This window comes from Chroicocephalus ridibundus, chromosome 7 (genome assembly GCF_963924245.1).
Source record: "Chroicocephalus ridibundus chromosome 7, bChrRid1.1, whole genome shotgun sequence".
In the NCBI taxonomy this organism is placed as follows: domain Eukaryota; kingdom Metazoa; phylum Chordata; class Aves; order Charadriiformes; family Laridae; genus Chroicocephalus; species Chroicocephalus ridibundus.
Window position 1 is genome coordinate 24,226,804 of NC_086290.1, and position 21,059 is coordinate 24,247,862.

General features: G+C 40.0%; 1 protein-coding gene across 4 annotated transcripts; it reads right to left on the bottom strand.

Moving 5' to 3' along the window:
• Window positions 1-1,514: 1,514 nt before the first annotated feature.
• Window positions 1,515-20,512, bottom strand: FASTKD1 (FAST kinase domains 1). Of its 4 annotated transcripts, none has more exons than XM_063342074.1 (17): window positions 19,821-20,512; window positions 18,841-18,957; window positions 17,708-17,797; window positions 16,406-16,908; window positions 15,976-16,044; window positions 14,874-14,999; window positions 13,298-13,696; window positions 11,733-11,843; window positions 10,440-10,571; window positions 8,995-9,481; window positions 8,077-8,191; window positions 7,267-7,395; window positions 6,399-6,530; window positions 5,260-5,373; window positions 4,844-4,985; window positions 3,725-3,839; window positions 1,515-2,679 (listed from the first exon to the last, which is right to left on the bottom strand). In XM_063342074.1, the coding sequence occupies exons 4-17, from the start codon at window positions 16,738-16,740 to the stop codon at window positions 2,590-2,592; spliced, it is 2,496 nt and encodes an 831-aa protein (XP_063198144.1). In that variant the 5' UTR covers window positions 16,741-16,908; window positions 17,708-17,797; window positions 18,841-18,957; window positions 19,821-20,512; the 3' UTR covers window positions 1,515-2,589. The 4 variants fall into 4 exon arrangements, with proteins under 4 accessions (XP_063198144.1, XP_063198143.1, XP_063198145.1 ...); XM_063342073.1 differs by lacking the exon at window positions 19,821-20,512 and adding an exon at window positions 19,650-19,791; XM_063342075.1 differs by lacking the exons at window positions 10,440-10,571; window positions 19,821-20,512 and adding an exon at window positions 19,650-19,791.
• Window positions 20,513-21,059: the final 547 nt, after the last annotated feature.

Below are 21,059 nucleotides of genomic sequence, written 5' to 3' on the forward strand. Positions count from 1 at the left end.
TCACGTGGTGGTGTCCCTTTCAGTGATCGACTCATCATCGCTATCATAGGGATAGGACACAGATTTCTTAGTACAGCATTTGCCCAAACCAGAGCAACTGGTTTTCTTGAAGTAGAGCATGCCCACCATTTTACATTATAGAGTATCTCTTCAAAGGATTTCTCCATTGAATACAGAGGGTGTCAGAAATGTAAAGGATGTCACAAATCTAAATCTAATTACAACTGATGTAGCAGGAAAACTGGAAGAGAAGCCCACCACGCCTGACTGAAGAGCAATTCCAACTATCAAATGACCCCTTGCGTTGCCTTCCTAAGGGACAGAGGTAAACATACAGCAAAGGCACAGCCAGCGTAGCTCATTTCTGTACGTTACTGTACACTGGTACTTAAGCTGTGGGACATATTTTCTGGTTTTCCCTTTAGTACCCAAATCTTCAGCTGTTTTTAGCATCTTTTCATTGGCTCCAGTTAAATCACTGGTTTACACCAGCCCATCTGCTCTAACACTTGCTGATTTAATTTAGAAAGAATGACTGCAGTGGATCAAAAGCAGCACATTTTACTGAAATACTCTTAGATTTTGCTTTTCTTAGCTGCCCTTTCTGAATCCGCTCATAGCAAGCTTTAATCCTGTCCCCATTGTGAATACTCACAACTTCAACCATACGCAACTTGAACATACCTGGTGGGGCACGGAGTGACTGCCGAATACCTGAAAAGAAGAGTTCAGCGCAAACACAACAATCATCCATGACTGATCACTTCCACCACAGCCACCAAAACTTTCTTATGCTCCATGGTTGCTACCTGAAGGCCATCTGTACAGAAGCAGGGTCATGGAAGAGCCCCCTGTTGTGTAGCCCAGACTCTGAGCTCCTAACTGATATTTGTGATGGTCTTCTCCATTTTATACAAAATGTAATGTGCATATAGTCTTTCTATGGGCTGTACCTTCAACGACATTTCCTCAAAGCAGTCGTCTTCCACGTCTTGGAGCCGTTGTCTGTTTGATATGATAAGCAGACAACCATCTACTATTTTTCTCAGTCATCCCACAAAGATGAGGGCTACTTTAGGAGGAGACCATCTTGCATCTTAGGTTAGTTCTGTTGTTTTTTCCTGGCCTGATCTGTATTCAGTCAATAAAAATTTCTTCTTCTACTACGGGGTAGTAAAAAAAATAAAAGTGTCAGCCAGGTGCATACTGCTCAGTTCCAAAATGCAGCTGCTTGCCTCTGCCACGTTCAAAGGAAGTGGTAGAGTGTCTATTGCTCCTAGTAAAAAGGCAAGAAAACATACACTTTGTGTGTGTGGCGGAGATGGGCACAGCTAGCAGTCACCCCGAGGTAACAGCAGCTGTGGTCACCACACGGCTGCTCCGGAAAATGGGCTGATTTGCAGAAGTATGACCACTCTCTAGTTTACAGTGAACATTCTCCTGGCTATTCCACTTTTTCTTTCTACATCCCTGGCTGAGCGCTATCACAGGAAGCCTGGTAAGTGGCAGATGGTTTACAGAGAGACATGATAAATAAACCAGCAATGTTTTTCACCACCAGTAAGGAAAGTGGTTGTCACTCTCTGAAGACTTTTCTTGGATCTTGATTCTGGATTACAATTTTCAGCCTAATTTTGCTCTTTTGTACACTGTCTTATTTACAGAAGAGGCAGGTTAGATGGTTTGTCTAATTTTGGTTTATTTCTACTAGCAAGGGCTAGTCCAATGCATAATGCTATAATACTAAATTTAATTAATTACCCAGTTGCTAGTAAGTGCCTATGTCTGACATAAACATTATTTTCTCCTTCTTTTGTATAAATCTTTTTGGTATCCCTTCCAAGTTGCATTAACTGGAGTAGAGGTGTTTCAAGGGTCCGGGTGGCTGACAGACCTTTAGAACTAGTCTGTCTTTTAAGTACATGAAGGTGTCCCAGACGGCTCAAGCCATACTTCTGCACAAACCACACCACAGGGAAGGAAAAGCAGCTGGAGGTTTCTCACTGCACAACACCCTCCCCCGACAGAGTCACCCACGGTACCTCTGTTCTGGAAGATGGAAACTGAACGGCTGTAAGAACACTCCTATTCTTAGTAAATCCGCATTTCAGTTCCTTGGCTTCACAACACAGACACTGTCTGATCCCTATTGCTCATTCTGTCACGTGCTGGAGGACAGACATGGTTTCCAGTAGATTTGCTGCCTCCTCTCTCACAACCAAAGAGTATTGCCAACTTTTTCTTTGGACAGTTTTATGTCTGGCTAAGCGTATATACTTTATTTAGGAGCTAACAATGTAATTTTATGTCAAAACTGTCACAGACTCATGTACTTAAAGAACAGCTTTCAGATAATGGGAGATTTTAAGCATCCTTATCACATCCTTCATGGCCCACTGTCACCTGCCTTGCAATCCCTAACAAATTGAGGATTGAATCTTTTGACACCTGATGCCCCATGGCAAGCCTTGAGGGTCCAGCTTACTCACGGACAAAGAGATTTTTGAAAGGAAGTATTCCACCATTACAAGAAGTTTAATGGTACATGAAGTGTCTGCATAAAAAATACTTCGGACTACATGTCTGACATCACTGCATTCCATATAGATGCTTTCTCAGATATTCTAGCTGTTCACCTTTTGCTGACAGAACCATAGAATTCCATTCGAAGTGAGGAATCTGTAGAACAGAATCATACAAACCGAGTGTTAACATTGTCTGGTATAGGCCACATACCACCTTACAGCAAAGAAAAGGCTCTCTGGTATCTGTTGTTCTCCACTTGAAGGTATTTTATCACCTCTGTCCTCCTAAAAGCTAGGCTTATTCTAGTACTGAAAAGATTATTTTCTCAATGTGAGATTCTTCTTCACATAAGTAAAGTCAGTTTGCTTCCAAAAAGCAGCATAGTTGTGGAGATGTAAAGCAGATGCCCACGCAATACAGGCTATTACCACTCCATTACACCATCTCCCACTTTTTGAAACCCAAATTGAGAGAAAAAACCCAGGTCACTATAGTTTGTATGGTTTGTTAATGTATCAAACTGGAATGGTGTGTTAGCAGCACAACATTTACTGTCAGGGCAACATGAGAAATCATGTTTATCCTGTTAAAATAAAAAAAACAAAACAAAACAAAAAAAACCCCAAACCAGCTTAAAGAGGGATTCTAGCTAAAATTAGAGTAGGTGAGTAATTACATATACAGGAGAATCTGCATTCATGAGCCTCCATTACACAAATACTTCTGTGCTGGTGGCTATAAATTACCTCTGGCCACTGGTCTTCCCTGGGACACACTATGGCTGCGGCAGACAGACAGCATCCATGTCCCATCTTGCAGCCACTCTAACTGTCTCCCTATCCCTCAAGGAGGGTTTGTTCAATCTTTTTCTAGTGTAGAGATCTTTGGTGAATTGAACTGAAACTCTTTTTTCACTTTTTCTCCTTTACTCAGGCTACGTGGACATTGCTAGTTCGCCTGCAGTAAGGCAAGACTTTTGACTTTCAGTTTTGCTGCAGCCACTTTCAGAGAAGGGGCAAATTCTATGAAGTCCTCACACCATCTTGAGCACAGCTTGGAATTTCCCCCCTAAACACAAAAATTGCTCTCATCCAGTAGGTGCATTTTAACTATTAAAGTACCTTTAAATCTGTTGCAAGGAAATTGTATCAATCTGCGCTATCAATACAACTCAGAAAGGACAGAAGATATTACTCACCTGAATTACCCGGTACCCCAGCATTTCCAGGTGTCGTTTTTTCACTGCAGGTTCTCCTTTCAAGTGACGTGAGTTTTTGCTAAAAGCTTTTGAATCAAGAAATTCCAGAGCAATTCTGCAAACAAAAATGTGCATTTACTTTCAGGTTCTGCCTAAATAGCAAGAAGTGGTGTTTCTAGTTCAGTATTGAGAGCTGCAGCAAGACAATTACTAGATAAATCTGACAATTCAGAGAAAAAGAAAATTAAACAACTACCTGAAACTAGACAAAACATCTTCCTCATTCGTCTAGATACTTGATCTTCACATGATTTAGAAAAAGCATTTCCTCCCTGCATCTATTTTTGTTCAAATGGCAAAAACAGCTAACCAGCTTACATTTGAAGCCGTGGGAGGAAAACAATATTCCAATCTCATGAAACACATTTAATGAATGCTCCGTCTGCCCTAGTGAACTGGGTCTGGCTGGGATGGAGCTGCTTGTCTTCATAGCAGCCTGTGTGGTGCTGTGTTTTGGATCTGTGACCAAAACAGCCTTGGTAACACACCAATATTTTGGCTACTGCTGAAGAGTGCTTGCACAGCATCAAAGCCTTCTGCACCCCCGGTGTATAGGGTGGCGTTGGCAAGAGGCTGGGAGGGGACACAGCTGGAACCTCAACTGGCCAAAGCGATATTCCACGCCATCTAACACCATGCTCAGCAATAAAATGAGGGGAGTTCTTCCAAAGTAGTCATTACTCTGGTATTGGTCTGCTGGTGGTGAGTGACTGCATTTGCATGAATTGTTTTCTTTTCCCTTTTTGTACATTTTTTTTTTCTTCTTCTTTCTTCTCTCCACTTATTAAACTGTCCTAATTGCAACCCAGGAGGTTTTTTTCTTACTTTTGTCCTCCAGATTCTCTCCCACATCACACTGCAGGGGAGCGTGCAAGTGACTGCATGGGAGCTTAGCTGCTGGCTGGGGTCAACCCACCACATCTAGGAAGGCTAAACCTGCTAAGGCTTTGGAAAAAGGAACAGAAAAAATAAATAGCCTAGGGACTGCAACAACTGTTTAGGACATAAGCATCAAAAACCTGGCCTAAATTTGGAAGTGCAAGAATTCAATGTACTAACTTCTGAGCTCCTGGTGGCAGAGCCTTTCTCCCTTCATCCTTGATGTCATGTCTCAAGTGTATTCCCTCCACATCGTCCAAAGGTATATTCTGAGCCATGTAGGAAAGAGGCTTTTTATTTTCATCCAGAATGCACTCAAAATCTGTGAGAAAACACAACAAACCTGTTTACTGACAAAAAGGAAAGAGAAAGAATTTGATCTCTACAGTGTTTACGTCTAGAAAAACTAAGTGATAACCATAATTAGAGATACCCAACATTATTTATATTACACAGAACTTTTTAGAAACTGTATTTTAGACAGCAATTTATTCTTTGCAGTATCATGTGGCCACATGCCCAGGGGCTTCCTAATCTTGGTGGTAATAGTGCTATTGGAGGTCTCCATAACAGTCCTTAGAGGAGTAACTTCTCACCTATTTCATAGTAGTATGGTGTGAGAACAGATATTCTTGCATAACTGCTCCCTCCCAAGATCTCTGTCAGCATTCTGTGAACATGCTGTCGCAGTGGATTTATTCGGCTACTGCCTACAAAGACAAAATAAAGAATTCATACATCAAAGCTTCCACAGCCAAAGTTTTGAAAATATCACTTTGTGACACTGCATTTTTGACAGTCAGCCTACTGAATTAAAGCTTTTCCACAGATCCCTGGTTATTCCATCATAACTCAAGAGACCATGCGATCATCTTTTGGGTGGAAAGCGGCACGAATTTCAAATCCAGACTTTCCATCCCAAGATTTTTCCCATCGACATACTATAAACACTTTAGTTTCAGGTTTTACCTGTTGGATTTTGTTTGCTTTTAATTGTGCTTAGACGGTTAAATAAGTATTAACTTATTTTGCATCTATCTCAGGCACCCCCCGCTATCTGTCACTTCACTGTCTGTTGCAGATTGTTTAATACCTTGCTCCATGAAACACCTTCAGTCTCAGAGTTAAAGCAGCTGAATTTGATGGATAGCAAAGCAGATCTCCCCATGAGAATTAGTGGAGGAGATACTGAGTTTGCATCAGCTGGATTTTTTGAACCCATCGCTACTCTGAAAGAGCTCAGCCGCTACACTTAAGCACTATCCTACTTCTCCACCTCTTATCCTTGACGGATCTGAGGAAGCTGACAGCAGTCAGTTCAAAAGGAGGCAGCAAAAATGTGCACCTTGAAAAACTTCAGTCAAATGTTCAGTCTTGTAAGTGAAGCAGGGATCAAAGTGACTCATCTCCTCCAGCAGACAATCCTAATGATCCTCTTCCTGCCCCTCCATCCTCCGTGCCATATACACTGTGTCTGTGTATTTAAATTCTATTTCTTATGTAGAAATATCCCTTCTCTATTACTTTACAGGGAAAACTGCTTTGCTGTCTGTCGCACTACTGAACGGTCACACTTCTCAAGAACACATCCTCAGCAGATAGTGGGGTGTGCCTTTCTGAGCTCCTATTGTGTGCTACTGTCAACACGACAGTTCTAGAAAAGGCGTCTAGCAGACTGTTGAAAACAGACTGTTACTAGTAAGAACGGCAGCTTTTCCTCTACTAAATTACTTACTGTTGCAAAAGACACGTTGGCAGAAGCGCTCATGAAACCAAGGGATGTGAAACTCCGGGCATTCCAGACAGACTGCTCTGTTCAATTTCATGAGGCGCAAGCGGACCCTCTGCTTTAGGGTATCAGGCAAGACTGAGTTGAACAAAATAAAAACGTGTGAACTGAACACTGAACACACTGAACTAAACGGCTACCTCTGAATTCTTTACTAGAGATGCAAATATCTGTATGCTATGGCACTTATAAAATTCCTGAACCTTAGAAAGGTTCTCAAAATCCCTGAGAAAAAAAATGAAAAATAACAGTTTTGCTCAATATTAAGAACAACAGCAAGACAGAAGAAAGCAGCAATTTAAACTCTGTTCTATCATTTATCTTTTAATTAAGTGGTTGAAGGCAAAATGGCAACAGTACATTGACAGCAAACACCGTAGAGACAGACAGGAAGGAAACAGCCAAACGCTCAGTCTCTTATTTAGAGAGGAGACTGGTGGGACTTCTTTCAGACAAAAATCCCACATTGTTTCTTGAGCTTTGTGACTATTTCTAGTAATAAATACCACACTCAGGTAATTTTATTTCTAATAAAATTGAAGAATTATTAAATACTAAGTGCAATAAGTTGACTATAAAATTTGTTTTGAATGAGCTTCTCTCATCTGCAATACAAATCTGTACTTTTAAAACAAAGCACAAGTTAATTCCTTCCCTTTCAGCACTCAAATAATAACTAGATTATACAGAGGGGTCTTCCCAGAAAACATAATTGTTTAAAGAGTAATTCTACTTCTCAAGTCATATATAGGTCCACAATTCCATTTTATGCCAAGTGCTACATCATCAAATTCACAGAGAGCTAGATATTTACCTTCAAGTTCAGCATCCAATTTGCTGAGGAAAGAAACATTAAATATCCTCTTTATCAGAACTGGAGGAAAATACCCAGCCACTGCCAAAACATGACCAAGTAGTACCAAGTAGTGAGTTTCAAAAGAACCTTTAAAAACCAAACAGATATTCATATTAACACACGACATAAAGTTGAAACGATTTGTAATGCCCTCCTAAATCATCCAAGTTCCTCTCTTAACATACTAAATGAACACACAGGCCGATTAAGGACCAACTCTGCTAACTGCACCAAAGTGTAAGGTAACTCTTGCCAGGTGTTTGCAGGAGGACACTAATTAGTCTTAAAAAAAAAGTAACTCCACAATATTTCAGTAGCCAGCAAATTTTCACAGTTCTGTGAGGCTGTATCATCAATCGGAAAAAACAAAAAAGTCTCAACACATTTCCTCTACAACTTAGCCATTTCTTTGTGATATGTCACAAAATATATCCTGTCCCCAAATGATGATTCCTTGGGGAATGCAACAATGATTCTGTCCAATAACAGCACTGCAAATTAAACAGTATTTTCACTTGCTTTTTACTATGCTCAAGATACCTTGCTAGTCCCCAACAGCAGTAATTTTTAAAGGGTGAAATGAAGCTAGAAAACCCAACAGAAGCATACATTGAATCTTTGCTGTGGTTTAACCCCAGTAGGCAGACACACTTTTTTCCTTGCTTAAAAAAAGCTGCCATTCTATCCCCATTTTTATTCAGTACAAATAATATCTTCCAATTATACTCACTCATCTGGTGTCAGAATATCTTTGTCTAGTGCACTTACTCAAGTTAGAAGTAAGACGTTGGATACAACTTTCAAAGAACTCTTCATTTGCAGGGGGCCCATAATTCAGAGCAGAGAAAAGGAAGAGAATAAAATAGATTTCAAAGGGGTGGATCTGGAAAAAAAAGACATTCTAAATTAAGTCACCGCAAGATATCCTAGTATTGCTTGACAATTTTAAAAAACTGTTTTATAATTCATTCAGAATTGGAAGATTTTAGACTAGATGAGCTGTTTCCTAAATTTTTTTTGTCAACTTTTCCTGGGGAAAAATATTTTAAAAATAAAACGCAGAAAGCATTAAAATTGCAGCTATGGCTAAAACTTAAAATCTGTTTCATATAGATGATCCAAGTGCTTCTGTATACTTAGACTTTATGAAACTTTTTAAAAAGGTTTCCCATTAAATGCTCTTAAAGAAACTAAAATGTCATAGAATAAAATCAAAGATCTACACAAATACCAGATTGAGGAGAAAAAAAAAAAAAAAAGATAGCAAGAAAACACAGCAATTTTGACCAAAAAGACATGCTATTGGGGAATTCTCCAGAAAAATTAGCAATGTAAAAACATACACTGTGTGACATGACTATTTTTAAAGAGGTTAAACAAAAGTTATTTAAGATCATCAAATGTAAAGCTGAATGCAAAGGATTACGGTTGACCTATTGAACGGTTGACCTGCCCTATTGAACAATAAAATAAGAAAGGAAAATTGAAGAGAAGTGCAAAATAATATAAATGGAAGCAAAACAGCTTTGAGTGAACACAGAAAAAGATGAGCTCCAAATCAGGTACACCGAAGAAAACTCATAGAAACACTGTGTGGATTGTGCTCTGAAACACATTAACTACTAACCTCTCCCTTCTTACTGAATAACTTACGCAGTAGATAGATAGAAAGAAAAAACGTAATACCTTGTCTATATTTTCAACAGCCACAGAAGCTATTTTGTCAAGTAATGAAGGACAACGGTGGTTTGTTTTTATGAGCAAAAAAGACAATGGTAATACATTTGCCCATGTTATTTGGTCTATCAAGCGTTGACACATGGCCATAGTTTCCTCACTGAGGACTTCTTCAAACCACCCTCCATTCACATGTGTAAGTTCTTCCAACAGAAGATTTAAGTTGTCAGCTTTCTGAAGCCTCTGAAATCCATAGTCATTCAGTTTTTGAAGAAGGTTTCCACATAGCTCAGAACTGTTTTGCCACTGCAACTGGTCATGATGATTCCATTTGACGAGGGCTGTAGCAATGCAATTCAAATGATGGAGCCTGCATTGAGGCACAACTGCTGCTGCTTTGTTTACAACTATTTCCTCCACTTGAAAGGAAGGAAGCATGGCCAGAACATGAATTATTGCAGCAGTATCGGCAGGTATGACGTTAGATTTTAAAAAACTGGAAGAGAGAGAAATAAAAACAGACCATCAGTGCTGACAAGGTGCAAATGTTAAAAAAACCCAACCAAATAAACTACATGCATGAAAATTCTGTTTTAAAAGTCAAAAGCTGCACATCAAATATAAAATAAGTAGAATATTAATGACATGGTAGAAGTTCTCACAGTTAGTGACTACCATCTTTTTGCATTGAGATTAACTTCTTCCTTCTAATTTATTCAAAATTGAAAAAGGGAAGAAGACAGGGAGCATCTCAGACAGCTGATGAGGCTTCAAGTGTTACTGACAAACACAGAAGTCCTTAGTAAGGGCAGAAGGTCCACCTTTGTTAACAGAGTCTGTGGGCTTCTGGGCCTGGATAATTTCTGTGATTTCTGTCCTGGGGAGCACCAGGTTCTGAGGTGCCTGAGGAACATGAAGGCATCATCCACAAAAAAACACGTACAGCCCTGGCACTGCATTCTTATAGAGGCTGAGCAACAGAAGCAACAGCAGCAGATCTCTTCTCCCACGACTCCAGAAACCGTTTCCCTTTCTACGTTGCAACTGTACAAGCCTGAGAACTACCTAAACAGTTCTTCAATCAAAAGAAGAGTACTTCTGCTTCACACTTCCTCTAAACATCGAAGACGACATTAATACCTACCCTTCCTATAAAGTACCAATCAAAATTTCCTGTTCAATGTCCTTATATTGCAGCAACCAAGGGGCAAAAAAATCTGTTTTTAAAAGATATCACATCTATTAGCAGATACTATTGCATCTACAGTCAAGACAATATCCACTTCCTATCCTCTGATTTATGTGTTTAATCAAATCAAATACTCTTAACAGTTTGTTACTTCTTCATATTTTATGGAAACAAAACAATTTAACATCTTAGCTTGTTATTTAAAATATTAAGTAGGCAACTGTTTAATACTTAAATAGCTACATTTCCAAGAATACACACTTACCCGAATAGTAACATTTTTAGTTTGGGAAACAGCTCCAGATTGTGGCAACGCAACGCCACCAAGTACTGTGTTAACTTTACCAACTGCAATACATGATAGCTATCCAAATGTTTGTGCAGAACAGAAGTCATTCTGAACTCAAAGAGAAAAAGATGACATGGTATTACGCTAATACAGAAGACATTGCAAAACCCAACATCCCATATGAAGAAGGGGTGTCCCGTGGTGCACAGTACCTATGGTGGAGGGTTGCAGACACTCACGCTCCTCTCTACCCCAGTTTTAAGAGCGTTCCACTAAGACACAGCGGCCTCTCTTCACTTCGTGAATTGCAAAATTAAAGCCCTCATCACAGCAAAACAAGCTACTTCACTCTAATAATTTCTGTCGCAGATGTTACAACCAGTTAAATTCAGAGTGGACCTAGAACAGCATCAACAGCTTCAGCACCACTATACTCACTTATGTAATAGTGGTTGCTACAGTTATGTTGGTCTAAAAATGCAAAGAGGGGGCGAGATTTGTAGGGAAACACACCTTAAGACCTTCTTTAGACAGTGAGATTCAAGGAGAAAAAACATGAATTCACCTGCTCTTCCCTTTAATACCACCCTGCTCCACGATACTATTTGTCCTTTTGCTTCCAAGGATCTATTTGTTTCATGCAACTACATTCAATCCAGTTATTGCTCACAACCTGCATTTAACTCTGCTGCATCTGTGACATATCGGACGCTGCGCCTTCTGTGCCCAGAACCTCAACTGCTTTTCCCTTCATTATATGAAAGATATTACCTCTCCCTATAAACAACACTCAGCTTACAACTGCAGAAAACGTGGCCCAGGTTCTTAAAGACACAAGACTTAACAGTTCGAAGTAGGGCACAACGGCTTTTGAAGAAATAATTCCTATCAATAACAGGATCTCCTAGATAGGACACATTCTCTGCAACTTACTGTATTCTCATTTGTCTCACCAGTTTACAGTCATTGTTAGAGGCTAAGTTTACTCAAGTAGGATCACATATTTGTAAATAAGCCAGAAATCATATTCCATTAACTTGGTAGCATTGAAATGCCCCTCTACAACATTCCTAAATTGCCTCAATTACTTCTGGGTCAAGCTGTAATATTCTAAAATCTGTAATAGCTCATTACATATAGCATATACGCACTCGTGTGCAAGTGACACACTCCCTACTCCCGACTTACTGGATACTACATAGTTTTCCATACTAAATGGAAATAGTTTACCTAGAGAATACAACTTCTTAGTAGTATCAAAAAAATTACTTTTTGAGTAGATGAGAATTTCTGCATTTCATTTTCTGCATTGTCTTCAGTATTACCAGTACTTGGTGACTGCTAAATTCTTCTGCCATGCGCACTGCAGTTACTATCAACCTAAAGAGGAAAAAGAAAACATGTATTTTCCAAAGAAAAACAACTGAAAATCTCCAGCAAACATTGCAGCCATTTTCTTTGTCTAGGAGGGAAAGAACCAATAGGCTGCTTCAGGAAAGACAGGAAAATAAATTCCCCCAAACTAGAGACCTTTGTTCTGCAGACGCTTCTTCTAAACAGTTGATCAGTATGGCAGAGGTAAAGAGAGGTGAGTGTTAGATCAGTATGTATTGCTCTGATGCTAGAAACCAGTGAGTCCAACAATTCTGAAAGTAGACAAGAAGTAGGGAAAGTACTCTAAACAAATCATGATCAATCAGCACGCTACACATAACAGAATCAAACACAAGTTGAACTGATTCTCGGGCAAATAAAGCCAAAGACTTTTTCTACATCACACCGATTTTTACTAAAAATAAAAATGAATTAAAAAAAAAATCTAGGAAAAGCTTCTGGAACTAAGACAGCTATGGCAAAACCAACACAAGCTTGCAGTATATCCAGATCTCTGAATAGAGGCAAATGTTCATGAAGAAAAGTCTGAAAATATGACTAATTGTAATTATATACAACTAATTCTGCCTAAAACTGCAGACTTTGAAACACCCATGACTAATACCACCCCCAAATAGGATTTTGTAGCACAAGAAAAACAGGCAGAAAAAAATCTGCCAAACAATACCATGCTCTAATTGCTAAATAAATACCGAAGTGTTCCCTGCTGACAACCTTTCATATAGAACAGGATGTACAGCAAAGTGGGATAGGATAAGACTCAGGCTGTTTCAGCTACTGCCAATCTTAAAGAGGAAAAAGCAACACACACCACTGCATATATTTCTCAGGAGAAAGACAGAAAGTTTTTTACTACCATCCACTGAGAAAGGATGGGTGTAGTCTAAGAAACAGAGCTACAAGATGGTCTTGTGTAACAGCATTCACATGCCCCTTGATTACTGGATCCGGCTTTCTGTGCAACTGTTTTAAGACAAACTGCTATGACAGCTGTAGAGAGGCTGGAGTCGGTCTCCGAGGTTAACAGGCGATAGGACAAGAGGGAACGGCCTCAAGTTGCGCCAGGGAAGGTTCAGACTGGACATTAGGAAAAAGGGTTATCAAGCATTGGAAGAGGCTGCCCAGGGAAGTGGTTGAGGCACCATCCCTGGGGGTATTTAAAAGCCAGGCAGACACAGTGCTTAGAGATATGGCTTAGTGATGGTTTTTGTCAGTTAGGTTGATGGTTGGACTCGATGACCTGAAAAGTCCCTTCCAACCCAGGCAATTTTATGATTCTATGACAGTGTTTCCATAATGAAATAATACATCGTACAAATAGGAGACAATGCCCAGCTCATGGATAGGCTTAGAAATTCCTCCAAACACCAGTTCATTTTTGATTTCTGTGCAAGACTATGTATATACCATAAATAAGACAAAATTGTTAATAAACTTACCTTTCTCTTACCTCGGATCCTGACATGGGCCCAAGAGTAAAAAATAATTTTGAAAACGTTTCAGGATCATAATAATCATCTATAGTTTCAGACAGCAACTGTTTAGCAACCAAGCGGAATTCAGCACTATCAAAACCCAGCTGCTCATACAGTCCAAAAATCAGACTAACACTGTGTATATCAAGATGGGCAGCACTTTTAAGGAAAATCTTGTTGCATTTTTCTACCAATGGATGATATCTCAGCTTAACATTTTGAAGAAACTGTAGTATTCTTTTGGCATAGTTGAAGTGCACTTCATTCTTTTCTTCCAAGAGCTGTTCAGCCTTGTGTAGTAATCGATCTCGAAAACTCTGTGAGATAACATCAGATATGCTGATCATCAAAACTGACAAGATCCTAAAAAATTCAAAAGATTTCACACTTACACATTGAACATGGTAAGTAATAAATTTTAGATTTCTTCAATAAACTATGCAAAGAAAGGAACATTAGTCAGGGTGTTGCTGACTTCTGCATAAAAAGGAATTTTAAATCTAATGCAGAAAAAACAGATGAGCAAAAAACATTTCTCCTACTACAGTCAAAAATCTGCTTTCAGTGGATTTCTGAAACGACTGGTATTTTTCAACCACCCCTTACAAAATGGTACGCGATGAAAGCGTTTGCCTACGGCAAGATCCTGACTTGCCCGATTCAAATTTGCAAAAAGATCATCTTTAATGTTCAATGGAAACTAAAGAAACCCAAACAATTCTCAAGCGACAGAATGGGGAGAAGAGTCATTGTCACTCCTAAAGCAAGAATCCCTTCCTAAGGGGATAAAACTTCGAACCGCAGGGAGAGCCAGTTCTATAAAGAAATGCAGTCCCACTCAATGTGTTTTATGAGCAGGCTCCTCACATCCGCAAAAATAATTGTTGGGACTGCTGGTGCTGTATGATGCAGAAAAAGGGAAGAGAAGCCTTTGCTATAACGGCCCAGGGGGGACAGAGGCAAGAAAAAGAAGCTTGAACTTCTTTGAGTAGGGTCAGGTTTTAAGTAATTTTAGTATTAGGGTAATACACTAGACATGCTAGCAGGAGAATTGATTAATTCAACTTGACGAAAAAAAATTGTTCTGAAGAGAAATAAAAATAACATTGCTTTAAGACTCCTTATTGCTATTCACAATAGTAAACTAAATCCACATCATAGTAGACAAACTCAATCTCAAGGAAGAAAAACATCTTCTGGTGATTCAATAGCCTCTAAATTCTCAAAAAAGTCCACATAAAATTTAGAATCAGGAGAAAGCAATATCTGCTGTTTTTCCACTGTAAGTAGAACATTAGTTCTAACTAAGTGTTTAAATTGGTTATAAGAAATTCTTCATAACACCATTGGGAAAATGCAGTCACCTAAGCAAATTTGTCCATGAAAATCAATGCACTAATCCAAATCACCTCTTTCCCAGAAACCCCAAAATGAAGAAAAGCAAGCTCCAGTTGAGAAAAAGGGAAAGCATTCAGCAAAGGCAGCCCAGTAATTGTGACATCTTGCTTATCCTGCTACTTAATTTCATTCTGCCACTTACCTTATATCCTGTATAGAATCCAGTTTCATGTCCACAATATGAGCTATTTGGCCAATTACAGGACTGAAATGTCTGCGTTGCTTGTATAAACACAGTGCGAATTTAGACAGAGCTGGCAGGCTAAGCCTGTCAAGACATCAAAGACAGACAGACAGAATATTTACCTTTCATTTCTAGTGAATAACTAAAGACAAAAAACTACTTCAACAAATATATAAAACACAAGGTTATATTCAAATTACAAAACAAGGAAACAAAACATGTAAGCATTTCCTATTTCGTCACCTATAGTGACTCCTTGGACTTAGCCAAAACACCTAGATATTTTATATTAAAGCATATTGTGCATACAGAGCTCTATAAAAATCAGAAGTTCTTCATTTAACCACATCAGTGTAAGAAATCTATAAAGGTTACATTTTCAAGCAATGATGTAAAATAGCTAAAATGAATGTGAGCGATTTATTACCTGAATGTCATTTTGTGTTCAAGCTACACTGAATGTATTTAATTGTCAAGATGCCCCAGGTGTTAAACTGGGAGAGGCAATTCTGCGATGCTGGTGCCAAGACTGACACTAGCTTCTGCCATTAACCTGAGATTAAGGAATGAAAATTACAATATAAAAAAAAAATATAAATCTAAACAACTCAACAAAAAGTAACAACAAAACGACAAAGGGAAAATGTTGATATTTTTATACAAAAGGTTTTTACTAAAATTGAGATGAACAGGGTTCTAACAACCATTTAAGAGTTGGACAGCAAGCTCGAAGATAAACTCTAAATATTAAAACCTGCAATTTACTTCAAACACATAAACCTACACAGACTTAAGATTTCAAAATCTTAAGTGTTGGTCCCTATTGTTGCAGTATCTGAATCTCTCAAGCGTTTGCATACCAAAGTCCATCAATACTCAAAGCCTCCATAGGTATAAAAATAATTTCCAAAACCTTCAAAAATACAATTGTCATTTAAAATATTCACATAGTGTTTAAAACATCTCGTAAATACTCTTTGAGAACTCTGTATAGCCTCACATGAAGCAAACCATGCTTGCAACTTACACCTTTCACAAAGCATAGCAGTACAATACTTGCCTTTCTAATCTTTTCCATGCTTCTGTAACAAGCACTTCTGCTAGAGAATCATGGTCTTCAACATTGAGCCTTCAGAAGAAAGACATAATAGTTTGATGTTTGCTTCAAAAGTTATAAAGAAATAAGACATATGTCCTTTCATTATTTATCATGTTTTACTTCTCTATCACTCCCTCCATTCAAACAGATTATAAACATTTGTGCATTAATAACCATAATTCCATCTACTGGGAGTGCAAAACAGATCAGTTCTGCCTGCACCTCAAAAACTGAGGCACAGGACGTTGTCTGTCACACAGTCTCAGTACAGAAGCTGGGACGGGGCAGTCTCCCAGTCTCCTTATATAATGGCTTTGTAGTCAAAATTCCATCTCTCTCTATTACAAAATACAAAATGGATAGATCTGGAATTCAACATAATGCGGCTTACCTCAGAATACTATATAGGGTGTCCACTATGGCCTCATCTTCCATATGTTCCACCTTGTTTTCTGCTAAAATGCAAAGAGTAAGAAACTGGGAGTGATTTCTTATATAGTCACTAGTCCTTAAGAAAAGCGGCCTCTTCTTTTGCAATTGCCACAGCACGTTCAATGCAATTCCCACGTGTTTTTCAGAAAGCCTGGCCTTGTTCCTTCCAACAAGGCTGAACACTTCATCTTCATGGGTGCAGCTATTTATCTGGCTCAAAAGCAGATCACTACTCAGAGTCCGAGCTTGGTAATGTCTCAGCGTAAACAAGCAAACCTGCCTCAAACAAAGCATTTTGCTGTGCCTATCAGTTATCTTTAAAGTGTCCAGAAAGATTTCTTCTTTCACTTTTCACAGTAAAACACACTGTTGCAAAGAACAAACCCAAGTATATGAAAAACAGCTCATTTTTCTTTCATCCTGTATGGCCACCGAATTAAGAATGATTCAATCCGGAGGTACCTGTAATGAGATAGAATTAAAGCAGTCACATACAGTGATAACCACTAGCTAAAAATCCATGTCTCTACCTGCCCATGTGCTAGCTATCATGCTACTACTGAGAAGACAAAGCTGAGCTTTTTAACAAGCAGGCACTGCATGACGAAGTCAAGTGAGGCTTGCTCTCAACTAGGCCACTCCATAATCCTAAACAGGGGTCCGGGAACTGCCAGAAAATACAACTATTGGTGGTAAAAGGAAGTGAGATGGCAAGAGCTCCTGAGCTGGCATCACTGGATTCCTCTGGCTCTGTACGTGCATCCATCCCACAGTGATATCTACTGTACCCCATTTATTATTATTATCATCGTTCTTTTCCACTCTGCTCTCTTTAGTATATGATCTATGTCTTGTAAACACATGATGATCTTGGCATATGGCTTCTAGGCAGGAAGGCTGACCACCTTTGTAATACAGGATATTGATCAGTCACAACGCATCAGCTGAAATCACCCACTGTGCAAAAGAAAAGCAACATAATTCCCCAAATTATAGTGGGAGCTACAGACTTACCTATTGAAATTTGGTATTAATTTGTTTTCTTAATATATGCCCCAACTTGTACACAATGCTAACAACTAAGTATTCTACAACCTACAAAACTGGTTCCCAGCTGCAGAACACAAACCGCTGGTAGTAAACGTTGTGGTACACCAAAAAAGACCCATCAAATTCCCTTAACTCAGAGACCATGGAAAAGTCTAGAAGTCTTGCTTCAGGGATATAATCAGTAACAACAAAAATTATCAACATACCATACCTTCAGCAAACTTGAAAGCTGTTCAACCATGGGCATCATTCCATCAATGTGGCATTATCAAGGCAACGGCAGCAGCACACACTAGGTCTACTGAAAAAGAAAAAAACCTTCTTAGTTGAGCAGTCTATGTAAGGTACCGAAATCATTCCACAAAATTGGATATAGCTGGATTTCTTTTGATGTCTGCACAATCAGCTTCAGAGAATAAAAAGTCATATGACATAGTGTTACTGACACTGGAGCAAATACAAGGAAAGCTAAAATGAAGTCATTTTCACTTATGATCTGTTATAATATGAAATATTTTCTTCCCTATGCAAAATGAAAGCATACAAAAATGAAAGGTACAAATTTTCCAGATACTATACATTAAGTACCTTTTATAATAATGATTTACTTTATAGTCCCTTTTCAAAGATTGCTTGTATTGCTTCTATTTATTCCATACAATAGTTGTCTTTACAATGAATTTATTCCACTTTATCACTGAGAAAAGTTGTGTGACATTATTTATTCCATGTAATCTCCATAAAAAGAATTTTTTGCCTTTCCCTTTTAGTATGCTGCCACATGCTTTTAGAAGTAGCTGGGACTTCCTGTGAGATTTTATAATGTATATTAAATAAGCTAAAATACACAACAAAGGTTGTTAAATCACAATCTAATCTTCCAAAAAAATCTGATGTACTAAATTAACCACATTTACCAGACCATGTGAGATTTTTTTTGCCCCACAGATTTTCCAGTTAATTACTTTTTCTGTTCCCTTTTGCCATGTAGGTGGCAAATCAGATACAGTGTCAATAATCAAAAGTGATTGATTGTTCCACCAGCAGCTTCTAAGCAGAAGCCGCAATACAGAGTTATCAGAATTATTGAACTACACAAACTACCTAGTTTAAAAGAGAGGAAAAAACCCATAATGACATGATAGCAAAGTATAGCTTGAAAAACAGCACAAATTTTTAACCTTTTTGTATGACCATTCTTAATCCTGTTTTAGAGAACTAAGGGTCAGACAAATAACTTTAAGAGAACACTGATATATTTAAACTTGTTTCTAACATTTCATGTACTGTACTATAGAACATTAAGCAAAGATTTTTTTATTAGTATATTTTTGCCTTGCTTACTGTTACTCTGTTTTCATACATCCATCCGATGGAATAAAATAGTTCCAATATCAGTTCACATTTACTCCCCACAGTACTGTCAAGCGAAGCTGCCAGAAGGCAGGATGAAATAGATACCTGAAAAGAACATAAAATCTTCAGGCTCAAATAATTTCCTTGTAAGGCCAGGTAACACATCCTTTCCCGTTCTCATGCTACAGTGGACCTTGCATCTTCTATCCTAATGACTAGGAACCAGGATCTCTATCTAAAACAGTCTACACAAAGTTTCCGAATCTTTATCTTTCTGGAAGGTATTTAGCAGATGCGAGCGATTTACCACAAACTTGCATGCAGTTTTAAATTGTTGTATCTTATAAAAAGGAAATCAATAAGAACTGTTGGATGTTTTAAAACTTACAAGTACATAGATTTAAAATAGCAATTTTCTATCTACTTAAAGAACTATTCCTAAAGTGTTCTATTTACCGTGCAAAATATACACTAAAAGGACAAGAAATACTTAAAAATCATTCCAGTTGAAACACAATAAGCATTTTCAAGGCTGTATTACAAACTACGGTCAGCCAGGAAGTCTTCCACAAAGGAGAAAATGTGGACACCTGCCACTCCCCAGGTATAAAAAGTATTAAAGACCTAACTGAGCGTTTAGAGAGCTGCATGTGCGGTACGGGGTGTTCTTCACCTGTCTGCCAGGGTCACCTCGGTTCTCCCGAGCCGTGCCGCGGGCAGTACAACACCCCGCTCGCAGGGGCGCCGGCGGCGGCCCACCTCCCCTCCCGCCTCTGCCCCTCACCGCCTGCTCCCACCTGCCGGTCGCCGCCTCCTTTCCTGCGGGGAGATTTTGACCCAGAAGCGCTTCAGGAGGCGCGGGGGAAGAGGCTGAGCCGCCGCACAGGACTCAAGGGGGTGGGCGGCCAGGGCCTCGCTCCCTCCCTCCCTCCCTCCCTCCCTCCCTCCCGCCGCAGGCAGGGCCAAACCGCAGCGTTGGGTTCGGCGGCCGCCACGGCCCGGCGCTCCCTCGGCCACGTTTAGCCCAGCGGCGACTGCATTCAGCGGGGACGCTCCGGGAGGAAGCGAGCGCTGCCGTGCTCGGCGGGAGGAAGCTCCGGGCCCGGCCCCCCGGAACCGCCTCGCTCCGCCGGGGCCCTGCCTGCCCTCCCCACCGCGGGTGTTGGGCTGCGGCCCCCTCCGGAGCGGAGCGGAGCGGGAGGGCGGCGCTGCCCGGACCATGCCCCAGCCCGCTGCGGGGGCGGCCCGCGGGGCTCCGGGCAGGCCTAGCTGCCGGCGGGACTCGGCCTTGGGCCCGGCGCGGCGCGGGGTGCCAGGTGTCCGCCAGCGCTGGCTTAAGCGAGGGCGCCAAGTGCGGCGCCCAGCTCGGTTAAATAAGGAAACAAAGGGATCAGTGTCGCCTGCGCCCGCGGAACACCATCTGAGAAGTCCTTGGCTTCCTTTTTCACAAGACCGTTCCTGTGTTCAAGCCACACCGCGCATGCAAAACCAGCGCCTGGGTTGGCATCAGCGCACCATGTCCCTCTGCACGGCTGCCCACCCTGCCTGTGTCCCTGGACGGGGTTCCCCCATCAGCTGAGGTGTCAGGAAACCAATGGAGAAAGGGGAAAGTCCAGCCAGTCGGACCTTCTGAAGGAAATAAATAATACGCAAGTTCCAAGGTCATTTTGAGTCTTGAGGTCACATTAATAAAACCGATGTTTATATAGCACATTCTGAGGGGGGAAAAAAAGTCCTCCCTGCCTAGAAAAATCACAAAGGGACCGAAGTTCAGGAAGGGTGAAGTTGAAGAGTTTGGCTTCATTGTACCGGGATTAATGCTACTTTATTTTACATTATAAGTATTTTATGCTTTGCAAAAAAAACCTTAAAAATGTATGAGCTCTGCAACACCACAGTGCATGAGTGTTGCAACACATATGTTGCTTATGCTGTATACATAGAGCTACAGGTCATCTTTCTGGACTTTTCTCACCACCACCGGTAATAGCAAGGACATTTAGATAGAATGATAATGATCTCAGATTGTTCTGAAACGCTACCTAAAATCACAACCAGGACTATTAGCATGGCCACTTGTGACTAGCTATCTGTCTATCAAAGGTTTGGGGTTTTCGACTTTTTGTCTGTTGTCTATGTATACCTCATATATTGGATGCTTATGAATACGGAACTCAAACTAAGAAAACAGCCTCTAATGTAGATCT

Excerpts from the sequence above, each read along its gene's own strand:
- FASTKD1 (XM_063342074.1), bottom strand. The coding sequence starts at position 16,740 with ATGCTTTGTTTGAGGCAGGTTTGCTTGTTTACGCTGAGACATTACCAA. Across the intron at positions 7,396-8,076 it reads ACGTCTTACTTCTAACTTGA|GTTCTTTTGAAACTCACTAC; the intron begins GTAAGTGCACTA and ends TGGTTTTTAAAG. Across the intron at positions 3,840-4,843 it reads CTGCCACCAGGAGCTCAGAA|AATTGCTCTGGAATTTCTTG; the intron begins GTTAGTACATTG and ends TTTTGTTTGCAG.